The sequence below is a fragment of the Apteryx mantelli genome, chromosome 28, assembly GCF_036417845.1.
Source record: "Apteryx mantelli isolate bAptMan1 chromosome 28, bAptMan1.hap1, whole genome shotgun sequence".
NCBI lineage: Eukaryota > Metazoa > Chordata > Aves > Apterygiformes > Apterygidae > Apteryx > Apteryx mantelli.
The window spans coordinates 3,827,865-3,855,305 of NC_090005.1; the positions used below are offsets into that span (position 1 = coordinate 3,827,865).

The 27,441-nt window shown below is 43.8% G+C and overlaps 1 protein-coding gene across 8 annotated transcripts in view; it reads right to left on the minus strand.

Moving 5' to 3' along the window:
* Positions 1-7,683: 7,683 nt before the first annotated feature.
* CDC27 (cell division cycle 27) overlaps positions 7,684-27,441 on the minus strand; it is a 33,431-nt gene continuing 13,673 nt past the window's right edge. The window contains exons 7-19 of one of the 8 annotated variants that reach the window (XM_067311886.1): positions 27,133-27,347; positions 26,298-26,412; positions 22,327-22,442; positions 21,739-21,838; positions 20,863-21,070; positions 19,837-20,006; positions 18,257-18,409; positions 16,702-16,910; positions 15,901-16,018; positions 14,976-15,104; positions 13,340-13,414; positions 12,994-13,174; positions 7,684-10,722 (exon numbers count right to left, since the gene is read on the minus strand). In XM_067311886.1, the coding sequence (XP_067167987.1) occupies positions 10,640-10,722; positions 12,994-13,174; positions 13,340-13,414; positions 14,976-15,104; positions 15,901-16,018; positions 16,702-16,910; positions 18,257-18,409; positions 19,837-20,006; positions 20,863-21,070; positions 21,739-21,838; positions 22,327-22,442; positions 26,298-26,412; positions 27,133-27,347 (1,872 nt within the window). In that variant the 3' untranslated portion in view covers positions 7,684-10,639. Of the gene's footprint in view, positions 10,723-12,854; positions 12,947-12,993; positions 13,175-13,339; positions 13,415-14,975; positions 15,105-15,900; positions 16,019-16,701; positions 16,911-18,256; positions 18,410-19,836; positions 20,010-20,862; positions 21,071-21,738; positions 21,839-22,326; positions 22,461-26,297; positions 26,413-27,132; positions 27,348-27,441 lie in introns of all 8 variants that reach the window. The other 7 variants (XM_067311885.1, XM_067311884.1, XM_067311883.1 and 4 more) reach the window with 7 other exon arrangements.

Genomic DNA, 27,441 nt, shown 5'->3' on the forward strand with positions numbered 1-27,441 from the left:
GGGCCGGGGCGGCGCAGCGCCCCCCCCCCCCCCCCCCCCCCCGCGGCGGGAGGCCGGAGCGGCGGCGGCCGCGCCCCCGGGCCGCCCCGAGGGCAGCGCCGGCCGGGCCGGGCCGGGCCGGGCCGGGGCAGCGCCGCCGGTCCCCAAAGCCGCGTCCCTCGGGACGGCGGCGCCCGGGGAGGAGGGTGAGGGTGGGAGGAAAATTGGGGCCTGTCCCCCACCCCGAGCAGCGAGGACCGCGCTCCAGGATCCTTCTAGAAGCCCCCCGGGCCCGGGATCCGCCGGGGCTTCGGTTTCCTTCGGAAACTGTTGGGCTAAAATGGAGGCTGGGGGGGAAGGGGGGTGCTCCCCCGCCCCGCTCCTCTCCTCTCCGCTCCGCACGCAGCCGGCCCGCCGTCGCCGCGGCCCCGGGGCGGAGCGGAGCGGAGCTGCCCCCGGCGCCCCGCGCCCGCCCGGGCCCTCCGGCCGGCCCGCCCCCCCCAGCGTGCCCCGGCTCCCAACTCACTCGGCGGCCGCGCGAGCCGCCCCCTCCCCCGCCTCGGCCTGGCGCACCGGCACCGGCCGCCGCCGCCGCCGCCGCGCCCCGGCCCGCGCCCCCCGCAGCCAAGTTGCGGGACGGCCGCGGGGGGGGGGGGGGGGGGGAAGGGGCCGCACTACTTGGCCTGGCGCTGCCCGCGGGCAGCGGCACGGGGAGCGGCGGCGCCGCGCCGGCCCGCCCCCCCCGGGAGCGCGCCCGCGCCCGGCGGCGGGACCCCCCCCCCCGCCCGCGTAGGCCCCGGGCGGGCCGCCCCCCCCCCCCCCGGGGCACCGGCCCCGGCAGCTCCCACATCCCAGCACCTACCTGCACAGCTCAACCAGCCTTGAAGTGGGGACCTTCCGCCCTCCTCCCCTCCCATTGGCTGCGCGCGGGGCATGGGCCCGCCTGGTTGGCCGGCGCCCCGTCAGTCAGCGCCGGGGGGGCGGGGCGGGCGGTGATTGATGCTGGTGCTCGGCTCGTCCCTGCCTCTCGCCTATGTTTCCCGGAGAGGCTGGACCGGGAGGGGGGGGGGCGCGGGGCACCGGGCCGACCCCCCACACCCCGGGCCGGGCCCCCACACCCCGCGGGGCGGCCCCGTTGGCAGCCCGCGGCGGGCGGCGGGGGGCACCCTGTTGCTCCCGGCATCAGCCGCTGCCGGGGGGCCCGGAGCCGGGCGCCCCCCGGGGCTGCCCCGCGGCCCGGTCGGGCCCGAGGGGGGCGGCGGCCGCCGCCGTGGAGCCTGTCGCCGCCGTCGCCGCCCGGGCCTGTCCCTGTCCCTGTCCCTGGCGCGGCCGGCAGGCTCTGCTCCGGCACCGCCTGTCAGCGGCTGCCCCGGGCAGGGCCCGGCCGAGGCGCGGGCTGCGGCGGGCGAGCCGGGCCGCACCGGGCCGCGCCTCACGAGGCCGGTGCCGCCGCCGCCACGGTCCAGACGCGACGCGGCCGGGAGGCCCCGGGCGCTGGGCCGCCGTCCCGGGGGCAGGCCGGGCCCGCCGGGGTGCTGCGGCTGCCAGGCAGGGCCGCCGCGGCCTCGCATCAGTGAGGGGACACAGGTGACGCTTGGGGGGCTGGTGTCCCGCAGGTGAGAGGACAGTCGCATCCCGTGGGCCACACGGGGCTCGTGTCCTGCGGGTGACGCACAGCTCGTGTCCCGCAGATGACAGGACGGTCGTAACCCCTGAGTGACACGGGCCTCATGTACCACTGGTGACACGGGGCTTGTGTCCTGCAGGTGACACAGGCCCACGGGTGACACCAGGCTCCTGTCCCACCAGTGACACAGGGCTCATGTCCCACAGGTGACAGGACAGTCATGTCCCACAGGTGACACCAGGCTCCTGTCCCATAGGTCCCATAGGCTTCTGTCCCAAAGGTGACACAGGACACGCAGCCAGGGAGGGAGGGAGATGAGGAAGGCGAAGCAGCAGAGGAAGAGCTGTGCAAGAGGGGGACACAGGGGTGAAGAGGAAGGCCTGGGAGAAAGCACGACCAAAGTGCGCAAAATGAGGCAGCCTGGGAGGCTGCTGGGGAGCACGTTGGCTGCAGGAGGGTAGGAAATAGCCATTTCTAGCATTTGTAGGGAGTTTTAGCTCCCCAGATTGCCAGTGGAGCTGAGCTGCACGCACACAATAAGCAGAGGGTCCCAGGGTGGGAGGTGCAGGGAGAGGGACCCAGGGGACAAATGCTGTCATCTTCACACGGGATCTTCATGCTGGAAGGAGCTGCTTGGCTGTGATATGCTGCCAACACCTTCTGTACATGGTTCTCTGACCTCAGCAAAAAAGATTCTGAAACTCTTTCCTGCTCTTCGTTCTCCTTCAACAAATGGTTCCGGTTTTCATCTGAAAAGTGCAGATGGTCCCAAACAGTCCTGCTTGGCAAGAGGGAAGGCCCAAGTGGGGAGGTGCAAGCCTGCAGCAGATCCAGACCAGGAAGAGACCAGCTAACACCAGGAGAGCGCTCACTGCTCTGTGGGTAACTCTCTGTCTTTGGCCACATCTGTGCTCAGTAATGGGTGTGCCTTGGCCATTGAGTGAATTAAGTTATAGTTTCAATGCTGTAGCAGACTGAAGTAACCCCAAGGCTGCTCCCAGGAATTTATCATGACCCACTAACTTGCCCAAACACTGCAACCTGCCTGGTAAACTCTAGCGTGATCGTGCATCTTGAAACATCACATCTTTTTCTCCCAGACAAGGTAAAGCCTTCCACTGGTTTCTTCTTCTCACTTGAGCAGACATAATTGATGCTGTGGTGCAGTTTATCCAGTTGTTGCCACTAGTTTATTTTTACTTTTAGCTTTTGTCCATTTGATGGGCTGGTTTTAATTCAAATAAAGGCAAGAATCCATGTCCAACAGGCTGAAGACAAGACAAGCTCCTTTGATCTTAACTGATGGTCTGGAGTTTCCTATAGCAGCAATCCTGAGATGTTTTACTAGTGTCCTAAAGAGAGAATAGCTGAAATGCTTGCAACTTCTAAGAGATCCTTACGTCTCAAGCAATTTGTTAGGAGAAAAAAGCCAACATTTTTACATATGAGAAATACCAGAATACAAATATAAAAAAGTAACTGCATTTATTTCAGGCAGACAGCAGTGAGGTTCTGCAGTCTTTGGTATTCTTTGTGCACTAATTGCCAAATTAGTATATGATGCTATATGATGTATGGGGAGGTCAACAGAGAAGCTTAAAGCAATACAAGAAACATAGTTTAGCACTCTAGATTTCCAAGCCTTCCAGAAACTAGTCAGTTGACCCTATGATCCTTTTGTGTGACAAGAATCAGTTATTTCCATTTGGGAAAACTGAGGCACACAGAGGACATTTAAGATGCTCCAAATATGTTAACAGCAGAGTCAACATTACACATAACATCCTGGTTCTCAATGCCATAGTTCCTCCCCCGGACGTGCCATTGTAAAATATCTCAAATCTCTGAGAAAGGGTGAGTTCTGCTGGATATTCAAAGGAAGAAAGTTCCAGTTCTAGCTCCGTGGGCAAGCAGCAGAGCTGTGGTGGATACCTCCTGATCCATTTTAATCATGAGTTCCCCTTCACCTCCCCAAAGTCCAGGTAGTTCCAGCCACCAGATGATGCTGATGGAGAGAGAAACACTGTTACAACCAGAAGCTTTGCATGGGATTAGCTGAACATTTATAATACATCTAGTGTGTGGAAGCAGGAGGTGTCCTTTTGTGTCAGAGGATTACCACGCATGCATTATTAAATGGAGGTAGTCTTTTGCTGTTGAACAGATATTTTAAGTTTTAAGGACCAAAATGACAGTTGAATTTCAGAGGAAACTTCAAGACCATTTATATGCTGGGTATACTCCTGTTTTTTAAAGATTGGATTCTAACTTTTGTAAGTATGTCTAATGATATAAATCAGCGATGGAGCAGAAGCTGGATTTCAGAAGATTTGCAATCCCTCCTTCCAGGAAACCCTGCTGGGGGAACCCTCTGATATCCACAGTAGTAACCAGTTGAAGGAGACGCTCCTCTGGGGGACTGTGTTGTGCAAATAGCTGAAAATAACTTGTCAGCTTTTCTTTGAAGAAATAGTCTAAAAGCGTTACCATCCTGCGACAACTCAGCTTTTAGGTCTTACATGTCTTCTTCAAAAAGTCACAACTAAGCTGATGGATCAAGCACAGGTTTATACAGAGGACTGGATACCGTGCAACCAAATCTCCTCCGGCGGCAGAGGTTGTTCTCTGTCGAAAGATGGCTCCTCCGGTGGGGAAACGTCCCGACCCGGCGCCCGGGTGTCAGGTCTGTTCTGCTGTCCGTGAGAGGAGGTTCATGGCTCCTGAATCAGTAACAGAGAGTACGCCCAATTCTTGCAGCTTGCTCTGAGTGTAACGGCAAGTGCTGTTCTGGTGGCCTTCGAAAGACCGCAATTGCTGGTCCAGGGAGGATGTGGCCTGAACCTCTGGCCCTGCTAGATTTAGTGGCAAAACGCCTCTATGTTTCAATGAAAGTTCATAGACTTCCGACACAGAGCGGCCACCTTCACCGTCTTGCGTACAAACACCTTCCTCTACCTCACCTGCCCCAGGAAAGGCAGTTGCCGCCTGGGGTTGGTGATCAGGCTGTTGTTCCCTGGCCACCAGCCGCAGACACCCGCGTCCCGAGGGAGCCGTGCTCCGCACCGCACTGCCAGCGAGGAAGCAGATGCAGTAGCCAAGAGTGTTTAGAAGGAGGTGTTTCCTCAAAAAAAAAAAACCCAGAGCGGCAGACGTGCCGCTCACCTGGCCCAGCCGGTCATGGGGAAGCGGAGTCGCGACTTCAGTGAGTTACTGTGCTAAACCGGCGCGGAGGCGCGTGAGAAGCCGCAAAGGGCAGAGCGCGGCGAATCGACCCCCTCGCATCGCCGGGCCGGCTCTCCGCACGCCCCCGCTGCTCCACGGCCCGCCGGGCTCGCCAAAATCGGCGGGAATCTCAGCTGAGGAAAATCGCTCGAGGTAAAGACCGTCCGAGCGGGGCCTTGTGGCTGCGGGGTCCCCGGGGGGGGGGGCGATGGCCGTGGGGGCGCAGCACGGGGACACGGGCAGAGGTTTGTCACCCCCCCATGCGTGTGTGTGTGTGTGTTTTGGGGGGGGTCACTTTGGTCCCCCCACGAGGAGGCCGCTGCCGCCGCTGCCCCCCGCCCCAGGGATGGGCCCGGCTGCGGTCCCGCATTACCTGCCTCGCAGAGGGGCTGCAAGAAGCAGCGGTCCCTGAGGCGAGGCGGCGGGATCCGGCCCATCTCCTCAGAGCGGGAAGCGCCGGCGGGGGCCGCGCGCAGCCCTTGCCCGCCTCGCGGCCCACTGGGCAAGCAGGGCCCGGACGGCTGACATGGCCGCCGGGCCGGGCGGTGGGGACGCGCCAGAACCTTCCGCGGCCCAACTGCTGTGGAACCACCGCCGGAGAAACGCAGGTAGAAGCTAAAAGAAGGAAGGGGATGGATTAGGCGTCTTTGTATCGCTGAGTAAGCCAGAGCCTCAGTCCCATGCGTCGTCCCGGTCTTTCCCTCTGTCCCCCATGTCGTATCAGTCTCGCTTCTGATTTGAAAAGCAGTTAGAAGAAAGAAGCAGAAGTCTTACTCTGTGTGTTAATATAATTTAAAACACCACTCCTCTGAGGATTGGGAATACCGGCCTTCTTGCCTTAGAAACCCAGTTCTTCACCACCGCACGCAGCCACATCACGCGACTCCTTTCAAACTGACACAGCTCCATTTTAGAAAAAGAACTAGCACCTTCCGCAGCTCGATCCCCGCCGCTCCGTGACGCCTTGCTCACGTAAACTCCCTAACGTGGACAGACGGACAGGACGTAGGAAGACGATGCAGCAGCAGAGTTTCCCGAAGAACAAAACATAATGAAGTATAACATACCGGCAAGAAGCTGCCTGCACACTTTCATAAAAAGTAGATGCCAAAAATATGAGTGAGTAGGAAATCTTAAGGTATTAACAACCCCTAACGTGCGCTGCATTTCTGTGATTCAGGCGTGGAGTCTTCCAGCTTACAAGTCAAGTTGTATTAATACTTTGCTTTTCTCTGGAGATATCTAAGCTCAGTCTACCACTAACAAAGCTTTGTTTCACCACTAGGAAGCATACAGGCTAAATCGCCCTTATTTGAGCCAACATAGAAAAACTGCAATCTAGATGCAGAAAGAGTAACTCAGCTCTCCCTGCTTGTGCATAAAGCAGGGGGAATTCTGCTATAGGAGCAGCAAATTTAACTGTGTGAATACATTCATATGTGCAACTGTAAAAGTCCACGATGGGAAGAAATATGGAAACTAAAAAAGGGAGAGGCAAACTAGGGGTAAGAAAGGGATAAATTCAGTATAGCTTTTACAGCCAAACCTGACTCTCAGAAACTTACTTTTTAGGCTAATGTAATGGTCTAAAGTAAGCGCTAAAAACTGTAAGTCATTACTACACATGCAGCAAGAAGAATTGCTACGCAGCTATAAGCCTCGGTATTTTACATGCACACCAGTACATTCATCTTCCTGGCAATCCTTTCCCTCACATCTCAAAGTACGGCAATGTCTCTAATCATTTAATTGATAAACAGACAACAGGTTGCAGTCACAGACAATTTATTACATAATTAAAAATCTGTGCCTTGTCTAGGAGCTTATTGAGTCGCCTATCAAGATGGAGGACAGAAGCTGATAGTGAGCAGAAAACATTTTTGGAAACTTTGACGCCCATCCCTAAAATCAGGGGTAAGTTTTTGGTGAAAGGACAAACAGGTACTGAATAATATCCACTAGGAACTTTTCTTTGGGCCAATTCTATAGCAGAACTCATAAAATCCCCCAGAATTTCCCAGCCCCTTCGGTACCCATTTTTTTTCCTATTAAGTCCCATTTCCAACCCCATTTTACCTTCAGTCACGCTAACCGAACAGCACAGAAAGGTGGGGTGGTTGGTAAGTAGAACACGCTCCCACATCTCACTGACAACTCTCCAGCACACAAGGATTTTCTTTTCAGAAGTGCTAAAACACGTAGCCCCACACGGGTTCACTGACTTCAGGTTTGAAGGACAGACAGGCAGCAGCTCTCGCTAGAGAAGATAAGGTTAAATTAAATCCCCTCGGAGCTCTCAGAAGTTTGAGTGCTGTTTTCACGATCCTTTAAAGGAGCACTGCTGTGCGGCAAACACTTCCTTCAGGCAGAGATGAAATTTCTCTCTTAATTGAAGCATGCACCTACCAGGGTGCAAGGATAGTAGGATATACTACTACATAGCTAAAAGCCCCGTAAGAATCCATTTTTTCACTGCTTGGCTACTAATAATTCAAGTTTTATTGTCCCAGCTAAATAGCATGCCTAAGTGTGTGCTTCACTTGTAATTTCCTTTAACTAGAAGGAATAAACTGCTGTTAGAGGAATTCATGTCAAGAGACACTGTGAAAATGGTGCCACCTATGAAGCCGTATTACAGGCTTCCAGCTAAGTGAGCTGCAAGGACGACCCCAAGAACCAGCAGCTAGCGCAGGACTGAAGATAGACCCTGAACGCCCAGAGGTTGTGTCCTTAGCCCTCTCTCCAGCTTGGCTGCGCACGGTCACCGCGGAGTGCTTCCTGCCAGGCCCCGAGTGATTCATCCCTCTCCTTAAGGATGAATTCCAACGCTAAACCAAATGACCTGGTTATAAACCTGCTTTTAAAAGTAGTTTATTTGGATTTTCCACATCCTTTAATGAATCGCAAATATATTAACAGAAAAGACTTTTTTTTCTAAGACTGTACAATTTTTGAAATAAAGTCAGGAAAAGCAAAAAAAAAAAAAAGACAAATAACATTGTTTCAATGCAAATAGTACACACCACACCCACACTTTGCATTTTTCCATATTTTCGTTGTAATAAAATGACAGTTCCCTAATTCTCTTCAGCAAACACACTTGCTCTAACCTGGCTGTCAGAGTGCCTTCATGCTTGCCCTCCCTCTCCTCACCCCTCTTCAAAGACAGCAAAATTTTATTAAGTACTGATTTGGGGGTATCTGTTTAGAAGGTAAAATAGCAGCATGGTCTCATTCCCATCGTCTAATTCCCATGGTCTTTTTACTTGAAATTATTGGAAAAAAAATCATCTTAAGGGATGATATACAGATAAAGCAAGGGACAATTTTTAAGTATTAAATCTTCAGGGTAACATGAGTATCCTTCTAAAATCCCATCTGAATAAAGAGCTCTTTCCAGGCTGTTAGAAAAATTCTGCCACAATGGTTCACAACTTTCAGAGGACAAAATTAAAAGGGAAAAAGCCATCTTGTTTCCTAGATCTCTGGTCCCCAGTTAAACAAGCAGTGTTTGTTTGGGAAAAGTCATGAGAGTAGCACCTGCTTTTTAAATCAGAAAAGAAGGAAAAAAAAGTGAGCAATTTGGGGGACTAGGTGTGCTCAGTGCATCTCTACATATAATGACAAAAATCCACTGGCTTCAAATGAGAGTTTTCTAGCTCCCAGGTAAATGGAAGAGACTCCTCTTTTTGCTTAGGAAAACCTAAGTGTTGGGAACAAAAAGGCAGCCAATTAACACGTTAATTGGTGGCATTCACACAAGTACTGCCTCCAGACCTTATGCTGGGCTGCTTCTTGGTAACTCATCCTTGAGGAACCCTTCCTGGGAGGAAGGCACTGGAATCTGCATGCACACGCTGAGGCTGGATGGCAAAACAAGGTAGCACAGCTAGAGGCAACTCAAGAGCGCTGTGTATGGACTTTACTGGAGATGCAGATCAGCCCTCGGGAAGCGTGAGCCCTAGGTTCTCTTCAGGAGGACTCCTCAGGAAAGAGGATCACCCCAGAATATCTACCACCACCACAAGCCTTACAAGATTCAATACACTCAGGTCAGCTGAAACACTTCATGATTTTCCAGGCAATTCATCCACCTTCCAGACACAGGCAGATCTGAACTACATGGCAGAGGCACAAAGCTCCTTTATATGTTATCATTCCTCAGATTTTAGAAATTCCTTTTCACACTATTAGGAGAGTTTAAGCCTATTTTTCACTGCTTATCCTCCTGCCTCAAAAAAAAAGAAAAAAAAAGATTAGCGAATGATATTCTTGCACAGCACTTGTGGATTATTTTTCATGAGATAAAGGTGTCCACGCAGCTCTCAGCCAGAGAGGAGGTGTGACAGAAGACATGCCAAGTGTAAGACAAGGACACAATTAGGAAAAAAAAAAGTCCTAAAGGTAACTAGAGGACCCCTAAAAACAATATACATAAAAAAATTAAGACTGATCACAACAAATATGTTGCTATGAAATTTATATCATTCCCAATTTATTATGCATAAATTGCTCTTTAAAACTGCTTATATCATACACTTTCTTTATCATCACTGCATAAAGGGCACCAATCATTGCTGCAGAATGCTACAGAGAAAGATCATTTTGGACTCCTTAACATGGTGTAGCTTTCTTCTCACAGAAACAGCCTCTGTGGAGAGGAAAAGGGTCTCAATTCCTAGAGTGAGAATGTACTCTGAGAATCTTAAGAGAACAGCTAAGAAAGAAGGAGAGGAAAAAAAGAGCGCAAGAGAGAAAGAGATAATTGCACGTTTGCATCCTGCTTAGACCACACTTTACAAAACAGTTTTAAAAAGGATACTATCTTAGACAAATATTTGATGAATTTGACTGTAAGGTTCTGATTGTATTAAGGCTTCCATGGTCTTCCAAGTTTATTTAACTAGAAACACGCAATCATTGTGAATTAAAGGTTTGATGTTTCCACATTACAGTTCTATCTACATTTTTCTCTTGATTTTCCCTTTATTAACTTTTATTTTTAGAATGAGAAGAACAAATCAAGGGGTATACGAAAAACAAAGCAACATGTTGCCGACTTGTTTGTTTGAAGTACAAAGTAAACACTGACATTTTAGAAACTAGGTGAATAAATTAATTCTTGGTTAGAACATGAAAGCATTCTGTGAAAGCTGTGATTCTGCAATGTGATTCTCCTGCTACGTTTACACTCCTGCAAGTTTGCACTCTAAGTAGGGACACTGGATATTTCATACAGTCTGACATACTCCCAGTCCTGAGCATGTGCATTATATTTGTTCACTTGGAGACACTGCAGCTTTAAGGTCATTTACATTCCCTGGCATTTAAGTTACACTACAATATGCAAAAGTCTTTAACAGCCTGCATTTGTCAACACTGTCCTTGAAGAACTCAGAAATGAAGTTGAGCACTCTGCTTACCAAGAAAGAACCAAACTAAGACACATTTCTGGAAAAAGAACAAGACACTGCTTCATTAGTACTATCCCCACATCTACTGGCTCCGTTACAGCAAACCACAAGTCTTTCTTCCATGATATTCTTCCAGCAAAGGGGAATCCAAAACCAGCATTTCCTCCTCAGTCATTTTCATAAGTGTGTAAGAGCCAACTGGTCAGACTCAGTAGCAGCTGAATATTGCACTGCCATTAATTCTGTGTACAGTTTCAGTCTGAGTGGTGTACTCATGGTGTCAGTGGAGAATAACGACGGTGCTGGCTCAGTGATGTGAAGACCCAGGATGCAAAGGAAGGGGAGAACACAACAGTACCAAGTCACACCCTCAAGCCCAGGTACTGGCTTTTGGAGGTTAAAATTCATCACTTTCAACTGCATGGAGCTGTGTGTCATCTGCATCCGTCATGCTGCTCTCTTGGGATTCGTCTGTGCCAACTTGAAAGAAAACACATAACAAAATAGTCAAACAGCACGAAAATTCTTACACAACTCCCGTGTGTTAGAACAGTAGCGATGTCTTTATTAGGCTTCATGAACAACATGGAAGCAAGTTCCAACCTTTTTCCCCTTCCCCTCAAAATGTTTAAGCCATATGGCTTCTTCCTTTTACTTTCTAATATGTCAATTCATGCCAGCTTAATAAAGTTTGAATAAATGCATTAAGAAAGGAATTAACATGAAGTACATGTTCTAGAAACAAGTAATCTCATTATTTTAACGCCTTCTTATATACCTTCTGCTAAAGGCCTGAAATTCCTGATGCCTAGTAAGGTACAAATCAGTACAGCAGGTTTCAAAACTGCCTCAGAAGCTATTTAACCTTCTCACTCCTTCGAAACATACCAGCCATCTCAAATGCTCATATTAGTTACCCTCTACATTAGTGCATCAACACCACTCAATTTACAATCAAATAATATTCAATTATTAGTGTTAGGGAATCTCTACTTACTCCTTGCCTTAATAGCAGAGAATACTGTGCAAGATCAATGGTAAGAACTGCTTTAAGTAAACATATATAGAAGCTTCTGATGCCGAAACTTGCATTTCAAAGCCACATTTTGATTTGTGGAGAATTTTTCCGCTCCCTCAGCTCAGATGGTTGTTGGCCTATAGCTTCCAGGAAACTAAATTCCTATTGTTCATTTGAGTGAAGACAGCATGCTGTCCACTGTGTACAAGATGAATGTGTGCATACTGAGAAGCTACTCATATTTAACTTCTGTCCTTGTTAAAATTAGCACCAAGGTAAATAGCTTAAGACGGTTGTTCTGCACATACAATGGTATGGCTTCAGTCTGCTCTCTATAGCACAGTTTGGCATATTGTCATTTTCCAAATACCTAACTTGTTTCACATGAATAAATACAGATGCCTTCATTGCTCTAAAGCAAATGCTTCCACGCGTTTCTGAACAATGGATACTTCAAGTCCTTTGCTAGGCAGTTTAATGTACAAAATGGCTTACATTAGCCAATATATTAAAAAACTCCCTCCACAAATACTACCTTAATTTGCTTTAGTTAGTCTCACATATCCTAAGAGAGTTATTCATCTTAGACTGAGAAACTGTTCTGTATTTTATCTGCAGAGCAAGGGAAACTGAACTGCTTAAACGCAGCATAACAAGAATATTGTTTTATTTCAGTTATGCTTATTGGACAGATTAAGGATTTTTTTTTTTCCTTCCTTTTACTGCTCAGTGGCTTAGGTGTTGCTCAGAAGCTCAAGTACTCTGTCTCCATCTTCTGGGCAGAAACATGCTCATCCCCAGCGACCCACAGTATTCTAGATTAGTCCAACTAAAAGAGTGGGGAGAGAAAGTCTGATACTTCACAGGCTAAATTTCTAGTATTAAAAAGCACACTATAAACAGGATCAATAAAGTCAACATGATATACAGCAGCAAAGTGACATTTTCAGATGAAGATTTAGGATTCTAAAAAATAGCATACTCCTGTTAATTTTCCCCTCCCAAAAAAGAAAATGAAGCAGTTTTTTTCCCAGAAGCTTATTAAATTGCTTATTAATATTTATTTTCTATCACTATCTATTTCTAGTTTGTTTCAAAGAGGTCAATATACATGCTTATCCAGGCTTCCAAAATTTAAACACAAAATAAAGTCAGAGAAAGAGGAGAAATCTTTGCCATTCCTTTTGTAGATTATTCCCAAGTAGTCTATTTGGGAGTGTTTATTTACTCTTGTTTCAAATGAAACTGCTTCCATGACTTTCTTTGAAAGCTACTTTTGAAGTTTAGCAGACCACTGAGTATTTTTGGCCAACATTGTTTAACTGCTGACAAAGACTCTAAAAACAGTTTCATTTTACACCATTCAGTTAACTTGAATGATTTGATGCTTTAATGATGGAATATTTGGGGCTCTGGGAGCATTTCAGTTTCATAAAAGCTATTAACCAACCATGATTTGTGTGATTAACCCCGATTTGTGCAAATTTACAGTATTCGTTGAGAAATTTCTGTCCCATCCCTTAAAGATTTAGTCCCTGTAGATGTAACATTTACAGATTCTGAAGAATCTCACAATCCTTCATTTCATGCTTACTGCAAGAGGATCTAACTTCTGAATGAAGAACCTCTGGAGTTCTTACTTGCTGAGCAGACAGGTTGGCAGTACGTATGAGCACTAGCTGACACCTAAGAGGAAATATCTCCTTGAACGACGAGAAGGTGGAAATACCGACCTGATTCATATGGATAACATTCACTGATTTGCTCTTCTTGAGTTATTGGTTCCTCATCATCTGGAAGGTAACGTTTATCGATGGCCTCTTTAATCTGGTTGTTGGCTCCTTTGGGATCTAAATCCATTGCCCATGAGAAATTCATTAGGGCCAAATGAGTTTGACCCAGTTTTTTATAAACCTAAAATAAAAGCATAGAATGCTGCACTTACATGAAGTTGCTACTTGAAAGTTTGGACAACAAACATACTAAGCCACAGCTGGTTAGTTAGCCTTGCCTACATCTCTGCAACAAAGGGAAGCAAAGGACTTATGATCGCAATTAAGTTTCCAAGGATTTACCTACCTTTCCTATTAAAAAGTAAACAAGAGACTCTTTGGGAACAATCTGTTTCAGTTCTTCAAGTTCTTGTAAAGCAGACTGAAAAGGAAGAAAAAAAGTGAGCAAATATGAGCTAGCAGCCTGCAACCAGCTATGGCATCCCTAAACTATGATTTAGTGCTAATGCAAAACAAAAACAAGACGACCTGACATTTCCATACAGTATGTTCCATTAAGAACAACCGTACAATCTCATGACAAGTATCTAAAGTTTCTTTTACAGTAGTTTCTTCTTTAAAGATTGATAGCACATTTTAGCCCCATTTTTACTGAAACAGAGCAAGTATATTTGGCTTTGGTCTCCTGCAAAAACAGTAAAGACATCTGACATATAAAATGCTGCCGCGCGCGCGCCCCCCTCCCCCCAAGACAGTGTATAACAGGGTGTAAGACACAAGAAGCTGACAGTGGGTTTACAGTGACCACTTCCTTTAATACACTGAGCTTCTGAAAAGGTAAGAATATTGATTTGTTTTGCCTGGACATACTGCTCTCAAGCCTAAGCTTTTGAAAGGTTCTGGTTCTGGATACTTACCTGCGGACTTTTAGAAATGGTTTCTGTGTATAGTTTAGGCATTTAAAGCCTAAACGATTTAATGAAACCTCTGATCACCCCAGCCCATCTCTGGCAGGAGCATGGGGAGCGTCAGTGCTCTGGAACGGAAGTTAGTGGGTGTATATCACAGTCAAACAGATACTGAGGTCTGTTGCAAAGACTCAAGCGTAAGAAATAAGGGTCAGATTTCAGTATGTGTTTTATTTTGCCTTTTAAGGAAGGAATAAAGCTAGGTATGATAAAGAACAAGTTTTCTTTTCTTGCTCTTTTATTTAATCTTTTGTTTATCCTCTAGTTTTCATTTTTAGAAACAATCTACAAATGGACACTTAAGACCTCAACCTTACTACAGCTTATATTTAATTGGTTCAGTTATGAATTTTCAAAACAAGTCCTAAGTAAAGTTTTCCCTTTACATGCGCACACACATTTTTGAAGCAAGGTTTCAAAAGCCAGACTGTGGCTTGTATTCTGTGGCCAAGAAAAATAGGCTAGAGAACAAGAGTCACTGGAAAGATACTGTGGGAAAGATCTCCACTCTTTCTAAATAAGATAGAAGTCAACGGGGGATCAGACTGTTCAGAAGTTGTTCACCTTTCCTTTATTTACTAGATAATACAGCCTTTGAAATATCAGGTTTTTATTGGTGTAAATGCTTTATAGGGCAGTTCGCTGAGCCATTTTTAGTAATTTGGTATGTCACATGTTACATAGCCACACCTCAGCGACAGTTGTAACAATTTCCCACTCTTTCCTCTCTTCTTCCAGGGTCAGTCAGATTAAAATAAAAGTCAACTGTCGGCCTCAGATTTTACAACAATCAAAAAATTTAACGTAGTTCCCTCCATGAAGAAGGTACTTCTCAAAGCAAATGCTTCATGTTAGTCACTCTACAAGAGGCAGATGTCCCAGGCTCTTCCTGCTCCCATTGCAAGCCCTGATGCTACCAACACTAATGTGTAAGCATTTAGCTGCCAACGCATCCTCCTTCACAGCTACAGCAGTTTAAAGATAATTTAGAGCTGCCCATGTACCAAAACTTACCTTGTATTTTTCATTTGCAAATAATACAGAAGCTCTATGGAATTTGCATAGTGGGTTCTTAGGGTCAATGTTAATAGCTTTGTTTAGAGTATCCAAAGCCTTTTCGGATTTTTTCAGTGCATGCTGAACCTATCAGAGAGGGAGGACAATCTTAAAAGGGAAAGTAACAGCTGATCTGCCAGACGACTACAAATTCATTTGGCTACATTTACTGACAATCTGTTCCTCTGAAAGTATTATATTTCTCTAATTCCAGAACAAGCCTTAAGAAAGCAAGTTTTCTTACAAGAAAGCTTTGCCTCTTGCCCGCTTCCCTTCTCCCCCCTCAACACTTTCCATCCAACGGATGACAGAAATCATTTAACCTCTGGCCAGGAGTTAACTCAATACTTACTGCAGCGTGTAAGGGGCCAGAAGTATCTACTACCCCTGTAGAATCTGACATGCTTTGCTGCCATGCAACAGGCAACGAATGCCAGCAGGTAGCTATCCATCACGCTTACAACCTTATGTCACTATTATTAACATTTAAGAACCGCATCACAACTTCATAAGCAAGCCTTCCCTAGAGTGTTGCTGCTGTTAGTCTAAGTTCTGCAAGGGCAGATCGATAAGTGACCAACTTTTCAGACAGCTGCATACATTTAATTGAACTGATGCTGGTTGAAGTAACTGCCACTACAACTTGGAAGTATACAACTTCCCCCAAATTACTTTTCGTCAGTGATGAAGAGGAGGGTTTCTCTTCCTACACAGTAATCCTGTGGTTATTCATTCATATTGGAGGATCTTACATGCTGTAGGTACTTTGAATTTGTTTTTAGGGGAAAAAAAAAAGTTCACAGTATGACTTTTCCATTGCAAACACAAAGTACAGAAGCAGATTAAAACATAACAAGCATAGAATTAAGCGCAATCTACTTACTACTCCAATGTGACACAGTAAGACTGAGCTCTGAGGATTGATATCAAGTGCTTTCTGGAAATGCATTTCTGCTAGACTGAATTTTTCCTGTTTGTAATAAATCATACCCAACCCATACCTGCAAACACAAAAACAATTCTGTTAAATAAAACTGCTTCTAATCATCAACTAGCCTTTGTCAGTAAACATGACCTGACAAGCGCTCTACAGACTTGCCACTCAATCAAGGGTATGAACTTTTTCTTATGGGAGAAAGCTATGACTAAAATTATCTTTTTTGTTCGACTGCATAGTTTGAAGAACTGATATCTGATACACAGATAAAGGGGCTAAATAGCTACAAACAAAAGTGAAAAGCACATAAGCCTCTCCAAGTTTAAGCGATTTACACTAGCAGGTCTGACTTTTACAGCTTTATCTGAAGAAAAATATCTAAAGCAGTAAGAGAAACAGATTATATCCTGAGGTATGAAAGATTAGTTCTCTCTCATCTCACCACCTGGGAGGAAAGAATAAAGAACTAGATGCACTAAGAGTACTGCATAAAAGAACAAAATAGCTGGGATAATGCAGCCAGGAAGATCTGAGGAAAACCAGAAAAGCTTCACTTTTTCCCCTCTCCCTCTTTGTGGAAGTAAGCAGTTAATGAACATGAGGCCCACATCTTCTGCAGGAACAGCTTTGCTCTCTTCTTAGAGAGAAGAGTGCTAGGGAAATGCTGGCAGTGGCAGCATCAGTAAGATATTTCTCCAGGACTTCTGGATCACATGCAATGGAAGGGGGATGAGGCAAAAAACTTACCATGCATTATAGTGTCTAGGGTTGACTCTGATTGCATTTCTAAAACAAGCTAATGCTTTGTCTAATTCTTCTGTTAACACAAATTCATGCCCCAACAGGGTGTAGGCATAAGCATAGTTTGGATCAACTTGAATAGCTCTCTGGAAGAACTTGATTGCAATGTCATGCTCTCGTTGCAAGCTGAAACAGTTTCCTGCAGCACACCATGCCTAGTAAAAACAGCATTGCAAAGTTACCACGCAGTCCCTTTTCACAAGTTAAGGGTGACAAAGTTTGAGCTGAACTGATTTTCCCCATACCGATTTACATAAGACTACATATCTACCGTTGCTAGGATGAAACACCAGCTATTTAACCAGAGCACGAGAGAGAGACCTTTCTCCTAGATCATAAACAACAAGAATAAAAATTTAGTTTGCGAGGCAGGTAAGACTGCACGCCCCTTATATAACTAGACAAACCAAAACAGAGGTCAAGAGTCCAAGGGCACCCCCACAGGTTTGCAGCAATTAGATACTTTGATTATTAAAGCTTTTGGAGCCATTGAAATGCTAGAAATAAAACATCTCACATCTAGGAACAATGAAGGGGGGCAGTACGTTCTCTTGCACTCTCCAGCTACCTCCAATTGACAAATTTGGAGTTTGCAGAGTGACAATTATAGCGGCAACCTCCTCTCTCCCGCCTGTTCAGCGACCAACATAGAGACTGTAAGGACATCGCAGCCTGTGGTCCCTTGCGTTCCCAAATTGTTAGCGTCATTGCCAGTTCCCACAGCTGTTCTCCTCTGCTCACATTAGAGTTTGCATTTTTCTTGTCCCCACACTATCTTGCTGCACATTACAGACCAGCTGCTTCACAGGTTTGCTTTTTTTTGCTAGTAGACAAGCTAATAAGAGGACAAGAACAGGATTCTCTCTTCCAACAATAAATTCCACTAGAATCTAATTTCCTCAACTGTGTTAAAGCAAACATTTTATAAAGAGACACATCTTTATTACTCATACTGCAGCACTTATTAAAAGATGCCTGACTTTCTGCATATCATTTCTTTGTACTGCCATATACTCTTTTGTTCAATGGCCTTTTCGAACATAATATTGCACATTTATGTCAAAGAAATTTAGGCCGACTATGTTTTGAGTGCCAGTGAATTAACTAAAGCAATTAAAAGGTGGTACAGGATTCCTTATCTTGAGATACTGGCAGTAGCAGAACAGGAAAAAGATCTGCAGTTCTCAAATCCATTAGGTAACACCCCATGTAACAGGAGTGACTGACTGATCCTTGGTCTTCCTGGATGAATGGTGCCAATGCAAATTTAAATAATCATTAACATATAAGAGGTTTCAACCTGTTCCATGTAAGCTGATATTTTAAGAGGCCATTTCAGACATCAGTTCAACAGGCAATCCTGCCACCTCCCTCTCCAGTTTTACCATGCAGTTCTCACATAAGAATACACTCGAACTAGACTGGAGTTTAGAGTTTTGTTCTGAATCATTGATCTTGCCACATACAGTTACTTCTCATTCAACCTAACAGCATTTTATACCTCTGGTGAGTTTTTGTCCATGTCTGTCAAATCCTTTGAGAGAACAGAAAGGGCAACATCTTTCTGCAGATGCCACAGCGTGGTGGAATAGATCTCCATGCCTTCTACTCTGTAGTTTTCAATCCTCCGTACTTCTGAGAATATCCTCTCAGCCTAAGAACAGAAATCAGGTTTAAAAAAACAAATTCCACTCACCAAAGCAGAGCACATAGGTCAACACTGGAAGCACCATACATCCAAACCGAGCATTCTCTTTGCTTTGTAAATAAGTGTACTAGGCACAACTACCGTGGTCCTGTGGTGTTTTTTAACTTCCTCTTCAAACGAAGGAGTGACTACCCCACATCTAGCTATGGCAGGCAGAAATCCAGCCAGCCTTCCCAACTGCCTGACTCAGATTACAACACTGTCTTTACTGTAGTGCACAAGTGAGGCAGAAAAAGCTATCAGCAAAAAATAAGGAAAACATTTAGCATACGTGTACAGGCCAATTATGTTTATTAGCCATTCTAATAGACTTCAGGGATTGTATTCATACCGAGTGCTAAACCCCTCCAAACATGGTAGGGCATGTTAAGTACAAGGAAAAAAGACAGTATGAGAATCATAGTAGTGAACACGGATGGTGCAGAGATGGGAACAGGGGTAAGCACACATGACAGTGCACAGAGTATGGCTTCATTTTCATTAGAAACTAGTACACTTAGGAACAGCTGTCTAATGAAGTACTTCTGATACAGACATCTATTTCAGAAACTTGAGTTCCTTGTACAGGTTACAACACTAAGCAGCAAAGGAAGATGACTAGCTTTAGGAAGTTATTTGGGTCTGTAGCCTCAGTTTTCAAAAGAAACTACACATAAAAAGCTAAATGGGGGCAATGATGCTCCATTTCTGATCAGATTGTGTGCAATTTAAAAAACACTTCTGAAACCTATCACATTTGTTCACAGTAAGTCAAGAAGTGTTTTAGAAACTTCTAAGGAAACTTGTCTGTAGAGAACGAGCACATCAGTTATCAGGACAACAGCAATAAGAGAGTTAAACTGCTGGATGCCCTTAGCTGCTCAACTTTTGTTTCTGAACCACAGTTTGACATCACCTCAGCTGTGCCAATGCAGTCATTTGAGGCTGCAAAGGAAACTAGGTCATTGAAGTCATCTGCATTAACTAAAAATGGTGGAAAGAAGCTAAGTTTTTTGTTTTAGAACCCAAATTGTTTCAGTGATCTAATTTATGGCATTGCAGTACAAACAGTTGCATTGGCACAGCTGTGAGTGAAGAGGAAGAGGCAAGGAGGAGAGTCCAGTGACTGCATGCAAGAGGAAACAACTGAAGCATTAAAGAGATCTAATGCATAAGAGAGTCTCTTCAGGAAAGCAGAATGACTACTGATCCAGGTTCAAGATCTAGATCCACTCCAGGCATAACTTTACTATTCAAACCTAATGCTTATACAGCTATCTGTGAAGGCCACAGAAGCTCACAGTTGAGAAAGTCCACAGATTTTGTGCAAAGTTATGCAAAATGAGATTGAAAAGAGTAAAAAAAAAAAAAAAAAGACTACACACTGTTCCTACCTGCATATATTCCGCAAGTTCGAAGTAAGCTCTCCCAATTTGGCACAGCACCCAACCAGTGTTGTAGTGGTGAGATGGTAAATGGCTTAAAATATTTATCGCTTCTTTACAGTTGTAGGAACACAAGGCTAAGTAACCTTTCCCCATGTCACGAAGAAGGCTCATCAAACCTTCTAGGAAAAAAAAAAAATGCAATAAATAAAAATGGAAAAGACTGCTGAGACTTATTACTTGAAACTGCTAATCCCAGAAGCTATTCACTGTGGCATGCATTGCTCTCGAATTCTCTTACAAGAATCATTCATGGGTTCCCAAACACAGGTTTATATACTCCTAATTTAGGCATAATATTCTGAACATCAGCCCTTGTAATGGAAGTCACATATTGACTTTAAGCCAGCAACAGAACACTCAGAAACAAGGAAACTCCAAAGTTCAGGGCAAGTAGAGCTTTACATTTACAGCAATGATTCAAACATTTTGTTAGGTCTGAACAGAGTTTCCACGTCTGGTATCCATGGATACATCTTCTTGCTGCCTGGAAACTTTATTGAGCCAAAAGAAAGGAATTGGCAGTTTGTCTAGGATTTTCTGACAACCTGGATAAAGACCTGTTTTTAAGTAAACGGGATATAGGGAGAAAGAAAAGACTATACAAACCCAATTTGGGGAGAGTAAGACTCGATTACATATAGCTCCTTTGACTCAGTTTCCAAGGATCTTGCCTGGCAATATTTTAATGTTAATCACCAATAAGGACAACAGACTGCAAGATGCATCTGCTTACAAGTAGTAACTTTTTATTACTTCTTCCCCTGTTCTCTGCAAGTTAACTGGAAGATACTGAACTCATCACACTTGATAATTATACAGAGATGATAGCTATGGGCTAACCAGAGCAACAAGAAACAAGCAAGACCGGAGCAAACAACATTTTTTCTCATTAAACCTTAAAAACGTAGATGTACATTTTTAGATTACATAGATTGTTTGACTCTACTACATTCTGACAGCATTCAAACAGACCTGCTGCTGCCTTCTGTAGCGTAAAAGCCTGAATCTGTGGTGTGACAGTGGAAATTTTCCCTTCTGAAATGATGGAAGAGTCCAGTTTGGTAATTTCCAGACTATCATTTATGTTTGGTTGAGTTATTCCTCCCTTATTTGTTTTACTTTTTGTTTTTCTGTTTGGAATCTTAGGTGGAAATTTCATTTTTAATTTTTTGCTATTTTCCTGAAAGGAAGAAGAGTAAGAGTTACATATGTAAGAATCTTAAATTCAGATTACTAAACTTGCAAATGAATTGTGAAGAAATGTACGTATGTATGTTTGCAGCTTTAACAAGAGTGCCCAATGACTTTAGACTTAAGCATACAGATGCCTAGTAACCCCACTGAAGGTTTAGTTATTCTTTTTAAAATGGCAAATGTTCACATCTCCTACATATGGTCCCGGAGTATTGTATTTTGGTGTTCTTTTCCATTTTTAAGTAACAGATAACTGAAATGAAAACAGTAAGTTGTTTGGGGCAAAAACAAAACAACCCCCACAAAACTGCCTCAAATGAATTTTTCAATAAATATACCTGGACAACACAGCCCCTTTATCAAATGGGTTGACAGCTAGCAGGACCACTGCATTTGTCATCCCAGCACGTATTTTTGTTTTTGTTCAAGACACTTTTCCTCCTACTCTTTTAGTTGAGCACTCTTGAGAGCTGAAAAATAACCTATCATAGCATCATGATATGTTTTGTACAACCAGGTATTTCATAAGCTCTGCTTATTATAGAGCCAGTTCTCAAGCTCTAGAATTGCTATGCATACAAAGAAGTTTTGTTAGTGCAGTGGCATGGGTAAGAAAAAACCCACAAGTTTGCAAAAATGCATGCAGTTTGTTACCTTTGTTGTAGAGCTATCACTAGTAAATAGGCGAGAGCTTCTCCGAGGCAGTGCATTTGGGGGAGCAGCAATTGTTGGGCTCAATACCTGAGGTGTTGTACTGAAAATAAGCAGCACATTAAAACTGAAGTTCTTGGTTCCACTTCCAGTAAAAATAGCTTTTATACTTGTTTTAAACATAAAGATGCGCAGGCACTACAGTGCAGGTATTCCCATCTCAACAAGATGGGAAAAAAGTCTGCTGCATATTAAGAACACGAGCAGAATTTTCTTCAAGCTACTTTACCATTTACTGATGAAATGGTTTAACTGCAAAGGAGATTTTAAAACAAACAAACCACCATGCACAAGCTTCCACCTTATCCATGGAGGTTTTTACAAACAAACAAACAAACAATAAACCCAACAACCAACCCCCCCCCCACCCAAAATCACACACCCACATCCACCCACAAAACCCCCCTACCCACACTCCTTCCTCATCCAAACAGGAACACTGCAGAAACATCCAAAAAGGATGAAAAAAAGCCAAATTCATTCAGAAAGGAAATGCAACAGGTAATACTAAGATAAATAATGTTTTCCTACCTTGTCTGTGGGCCAGAGCTCTGTGTTTGTGCAACAAGGATTGGAGTGACTTCCCGGCTATTTCCACTTTGTGAGAAGACAGATTTTGTTCCAGCTTGGCTTATCCTGGTGACAGTCTGCATAACACAAAGTTTCTACAGGTTTGTTATTATGTCCCTAAGAAGTCTCAATCTGTTATAACCAAACCAAATCTCTTCTGCCTAACAAACATTGCGCAAAGAAGAAGAAGAAATATAGATTCTTTCAGTACAGGATTATTTTCCAGAATCATCCCTCCAAAGTATTTCTCATTCTGCTTGTAAAATACCAGTAACACCAAATTTATGAAAACTTCATGCTCATTATTTGAAAGGTATGAAATCTCTCCATCTAGTGGTAAGAAGAAACTATATGTTAAATGTTTGTGCAAGAATAAAAGGAATTAAAAGATACTGTATTTAAAATTCCTTCTCTACTGGGAGAAAGTTGTACAAAGGAACAACCAGGGAAAAAGCATTTTTGAATTATTGTATTACAACCATATCCAGAAGCTACACCCCACTATGGTCCTTACAGTACAACTTCGAGACATTCGCTGCCCTGAGGATTTCACAGTAATTTCAACTGTCTGGTTAGCATAACTGTTCACAGTATAAATCAGTATTTCACAAGTTAAATCATTACTGCATGAGCCTTTGGAGAGATACAAAAATAACCTTCTTCATCAAAAAGGGATCTGCATAATGCAACATAGAAAGTTAAGAGAACAGAGACCTACAGCCAAGTTAACATAGGACAGCAAATTCTGCATGTCAGCTGAGCAGTAAGTGTCCACATGCACATTTTTTGCCTACAAACCCAAGAAAGCACTATTCAGGTTAACCATGTTTTCTTTAGAAGTTACAAGTCACATTGTCTGTGTATTACTTGCCACAGGTTACAAGCATGTAAGACAACGTTGTGGTGCTAAGTCACATTCTACCTTCTGTGAGCAAAAATGTGCATTTCGATGCCTACCCTGGCTCAGCTGATGTGTGGGAACTTAGACCTGTGATAACTTGATTGCGAATCCGAGTCCTACTGAACAAGTCTGGAGAGGAATTCAGAGCATCTGGTGCATAGACCTCCTATAAAGGATTCAAAGAACAGGCCCTTTTCTTCACTTTAAAGAAAGCTTAAAACACATCTTTTTGCTTCCTCTAGGCACCATAACATTCAGCTTGCAATGCCCATTTGGAAAAGAAGTTCTTTAAGAAACAAGAAATCCACAAGTGTGATGCAAGACAGCACAAGCAATACTAGTTTATGGATTATTTGACTGTCCTGCTCTTCCCTTTCAATTTATTTGATATCAGAGGACATTTTAGGCAGCCAGCAAGTATGCTTGCCCACTCAGATAGGAAATCTTTGGATCCATCCTAATGTTTCATTCGTTTACGTAAAGGTTTCCTAGGAAACTGCCCCCGTAAGTCATGCACGTTCTAGCCACAGCTACACTAAACCTTCTCTAACTTGGTAATTTGAAGAGCAGAAGTGAAACCGGCCAAGTAATTATTGACATTGGACAGAGTATGGCTCAGAATTCTAAGCTATTCATTACAATGTGTTTAATAGCTGCACGTCGGCAGCCATCCAGATGTGGCCGGGTAGAACACATACACATGGATTAGTGAGATTTACCCTAGATACTCTGGTGCTGTACCTAGCAAAGCAACAAAAAAGAAGTAAGTACGCCTTCATCTCTTGAAGCTCTTCATCTATCATGTAGCACACAGGTAAGATTAAAATTCTCACTAGAATATAAAGTAAAAGCAGATGAGTACTACACTGGCAAGTTACGCTTTGCTATTTCATTTACAATTTTATACAGACTCTCAATAATTTAACAATATACTGCCTAAAACATGCTATCCTTACAGCATGACAGCCACAGTGTTACCTGAGAGCGCCTTCCTACGTGTGCACAATCAATCCCAAGCCAGTGCTTTTCAAGTGTGTCACGCAAAAATGGTTGGTCCTGAGCAACTAAAGGATGGGAATCAGGATCAGCCATACAAAGCATGCTGTACTGTGCAGTACAGAGCAAAGGCAAAAGAGGTCCAGTTAAAAAAAACAAAAAACAAAAAACAAACAACCCCCCCCCAAAAAAACCCCCACACTCGTAAAGGTGCTAGTAATGAGATGTCTTCAGACTTCTTAATGACTTGGGCAACAAGATTCCAGAGTTCCCAGGCAAAGGCTTCAGAAGACTCCCTCCCCTCCAAAAAAAGCTGAAGTTATCTGCCTGACTGCTTTTGTTCTGATAAAAGTCAAAGTTCTACTTTTTGAGGAGTTCAACACTATTACTCATGTTGAACTCTTAAGAGTTGGCTGCCTACAAAACACTAGCACCCCTTTGGGCAACTTCTAGATTTACTAAAAATATATGAAAATATCCTCAGTTTTTTTGTTTTTGAAAAAGGAACAAATGGTTCTGTCATCAACATTCCACCTCTCATTTATCACTATGGCAACTATGGCAGTTGCTTACAGAGTAAAAAAGCAAATTTTTTAGTTTCCTCTAAGCAAGGTTTAGCCAACTGAAACAGTACCATTCTACCAGTCAGCTCTCCATGGATGACCAGCAGTATTTTGATTACACTGGTCTACAAACTAGAATTTAAGGACTGCATGCAAGAAGCTGAGTTTCAGCTCACTCTAGGCTTCTATTATTGTTTAGAGTCATTCCTGAGAACACATTAAGAAAGCCAACTTCAAGTTCTGGCTGTCTTCAGACTCCACCCTGCACACACAAAAGCTGTGAAGGCGTCATAATTTAAAGAGTCCTAATAGTCCATTCCTCTCTGATTGCAGGTGGATGGAAGTTATAGCACTTGCCTCAGGTTGCCTCATATGCCTGTTGAGCAACAGCAACGTGGCAATGTGCGCATGCCTGGGCGCCGGAGAGGACAAAAAGTAGCGATGACTCCTCACCCCCAGCTCTCAGTCGTCACAGGAAAGGGGGAGAATTAACATGCCCCTATTCTGACTTTGAGAAGGGCCAATGCCTTGCTCTAAACCCCACAATTAAAGTGCAAGATTGCAGTATTTGTGGAGGACAGATACGTTCTCATCCACTTCCTCCAAGAAACAATGGAGGAGGGGAAACATGGACATGAGGGGGGAGGGGGGAAAAAAACCCCACAAACCAAAACATGCATTTAAGTACTAAATATCCGCAACAGGCCAGTTGTGCATAAAGAGACCAGGAAGGCCTGACCGCTTAGCAGAATATTTTACTGAGGGCTTATTTTTATTAGCAAGAGAAGATTATTGCTTATCTTTATGAAACTTGAGGACAAAAACCCAACCTCCCTCCATTTTCCTATCCAAAGGAAGTGACATGATAAACTGGAAATACGTATAGGGTAGACATCTTTGCTTGATTTTTTTTTTTTTTAAATACTGCTTTGTTTGTTTAGTTGATAAGATTTCTTTCAAAATAAACACTGTGTGTTGAAGCTTTAGAAACTGCTGTTACATTGAAACAGTCTGTTCTACAGTGGATTTGATTTCAACTGTCACTCTCTAAAAGTCTAAATAATTTTGCCAGGATGATACCTGACCTGCTATAATAATCAAATTAAAAGTGAACTCCTTTCCCCCCAACCTTGCTAACCTGTAAGTATTGGTAAGCGGGTGAGCACTACCCTATTTTGCTGCATTAAATAACTGTTGGGAAGAACAGATTTTTTTATACTTCGTAGTATATACACATAAATTTTCACTGAATTAACCAAGAGCATTTCCATGACTAAAGGGGGCTGTAACCAGTTGCTTAGGCAGCCAAATTCTATTTCAAAAATAAGTTTGTCAGCAGTGGATAAATTGGGTTCTCCTCACTGTCAGCACAATCCAGCTCACATGCAATGTTTGTTTTATTTACATTATGGAACTATATGGCAATGTAAAAGTCATACAGAACAACAATCACATTCTAGAATGCAAAATACCTTTTTTGAAGGTGCTCCTGTAGATGGCACATCAATCACAGAAGAAGAGTTTGTGTAGTTTTGCAAATATGATCCATCACCAGGGCTTGGGGTTTCTAGCGGCAAAATTCCAAAGCTTTATAAAATAAAGTGGAAATGTCAGAGTATTAGACCATGAGAGCTGGCCTGATTCTGTGGTTAAAGCAGAGACCCAGAAGACAAGCTTTATTTCAGAACTAGTCCATTGATTGATGTTAACCCTCTAACAGCTTACTTAGCATCTATTCTCATCTATAAAAAAGATGCTTTGGTAGAAAATATTCTTATTCCTAAGATTTTAAAGATACAGAATGTTCTTAGCCTGCCTGCATAATAATTAATACAAGAACAGCCCAAATAAGTGTTATGGCTTGTACCATAATACCCTTTCTTTAAATAAGACACCATATAGGAAAGAACATATTTAAGTGTTCTTTTTAGAAGACAGCTATTCTTCCAGAAAAGCTCTTAGAGCAGCTTTCCATATTAAATAGTTTATTTCAGAGGAGAAGCTCATTCCTTTAAAGATTTTTCTAGTGTGAATGTTGCAACAAGCAATATACTGAATCAGAGTTCCTCTCTTCTAATCACAGAATACCGACGGCTTCTTTAAGAAACAGAAGAGATGAAGAAACAACACTAGGGCGGAGAGCTGCCACCGAAGTTGTTTAGCTTTTGCTCCTGTAGCATTACTTATAATGCATTACCAATATGGTTTGTGCTGCACATCATATTTGGAAATGCATCTCCTGTTTCAAGTCACAAACAATATTAACAGTGGTGCTAATTACAAAGAAGGTCCATCTCAAGGCCTCACCTTGGAGTTAGGGGGCTCAAAGCTGCAGGTCCCCCCAGCAAACTCCGCCCAGTTTTTGGTTTATTTTGAGCCTGTTTAGACAATATGGCAGTTCCTGATCCAAGAGGGACAGCATCTGGTGAAATCACAGCTGAGTCAATGTAAGACATGGAGGAATCCGTGTTCAGGGAGGAATATTTTGAATTGGAGGATTCTAAGTTGAGTCTATTCAACTCCTGAAAATGGAAGACAGCTGTTAGATATTCTTGCAGTGTCGTTTCTAATTAGTATCATCCACTTAAACTGGGAAGACTGCTTTAAATCTCCAAA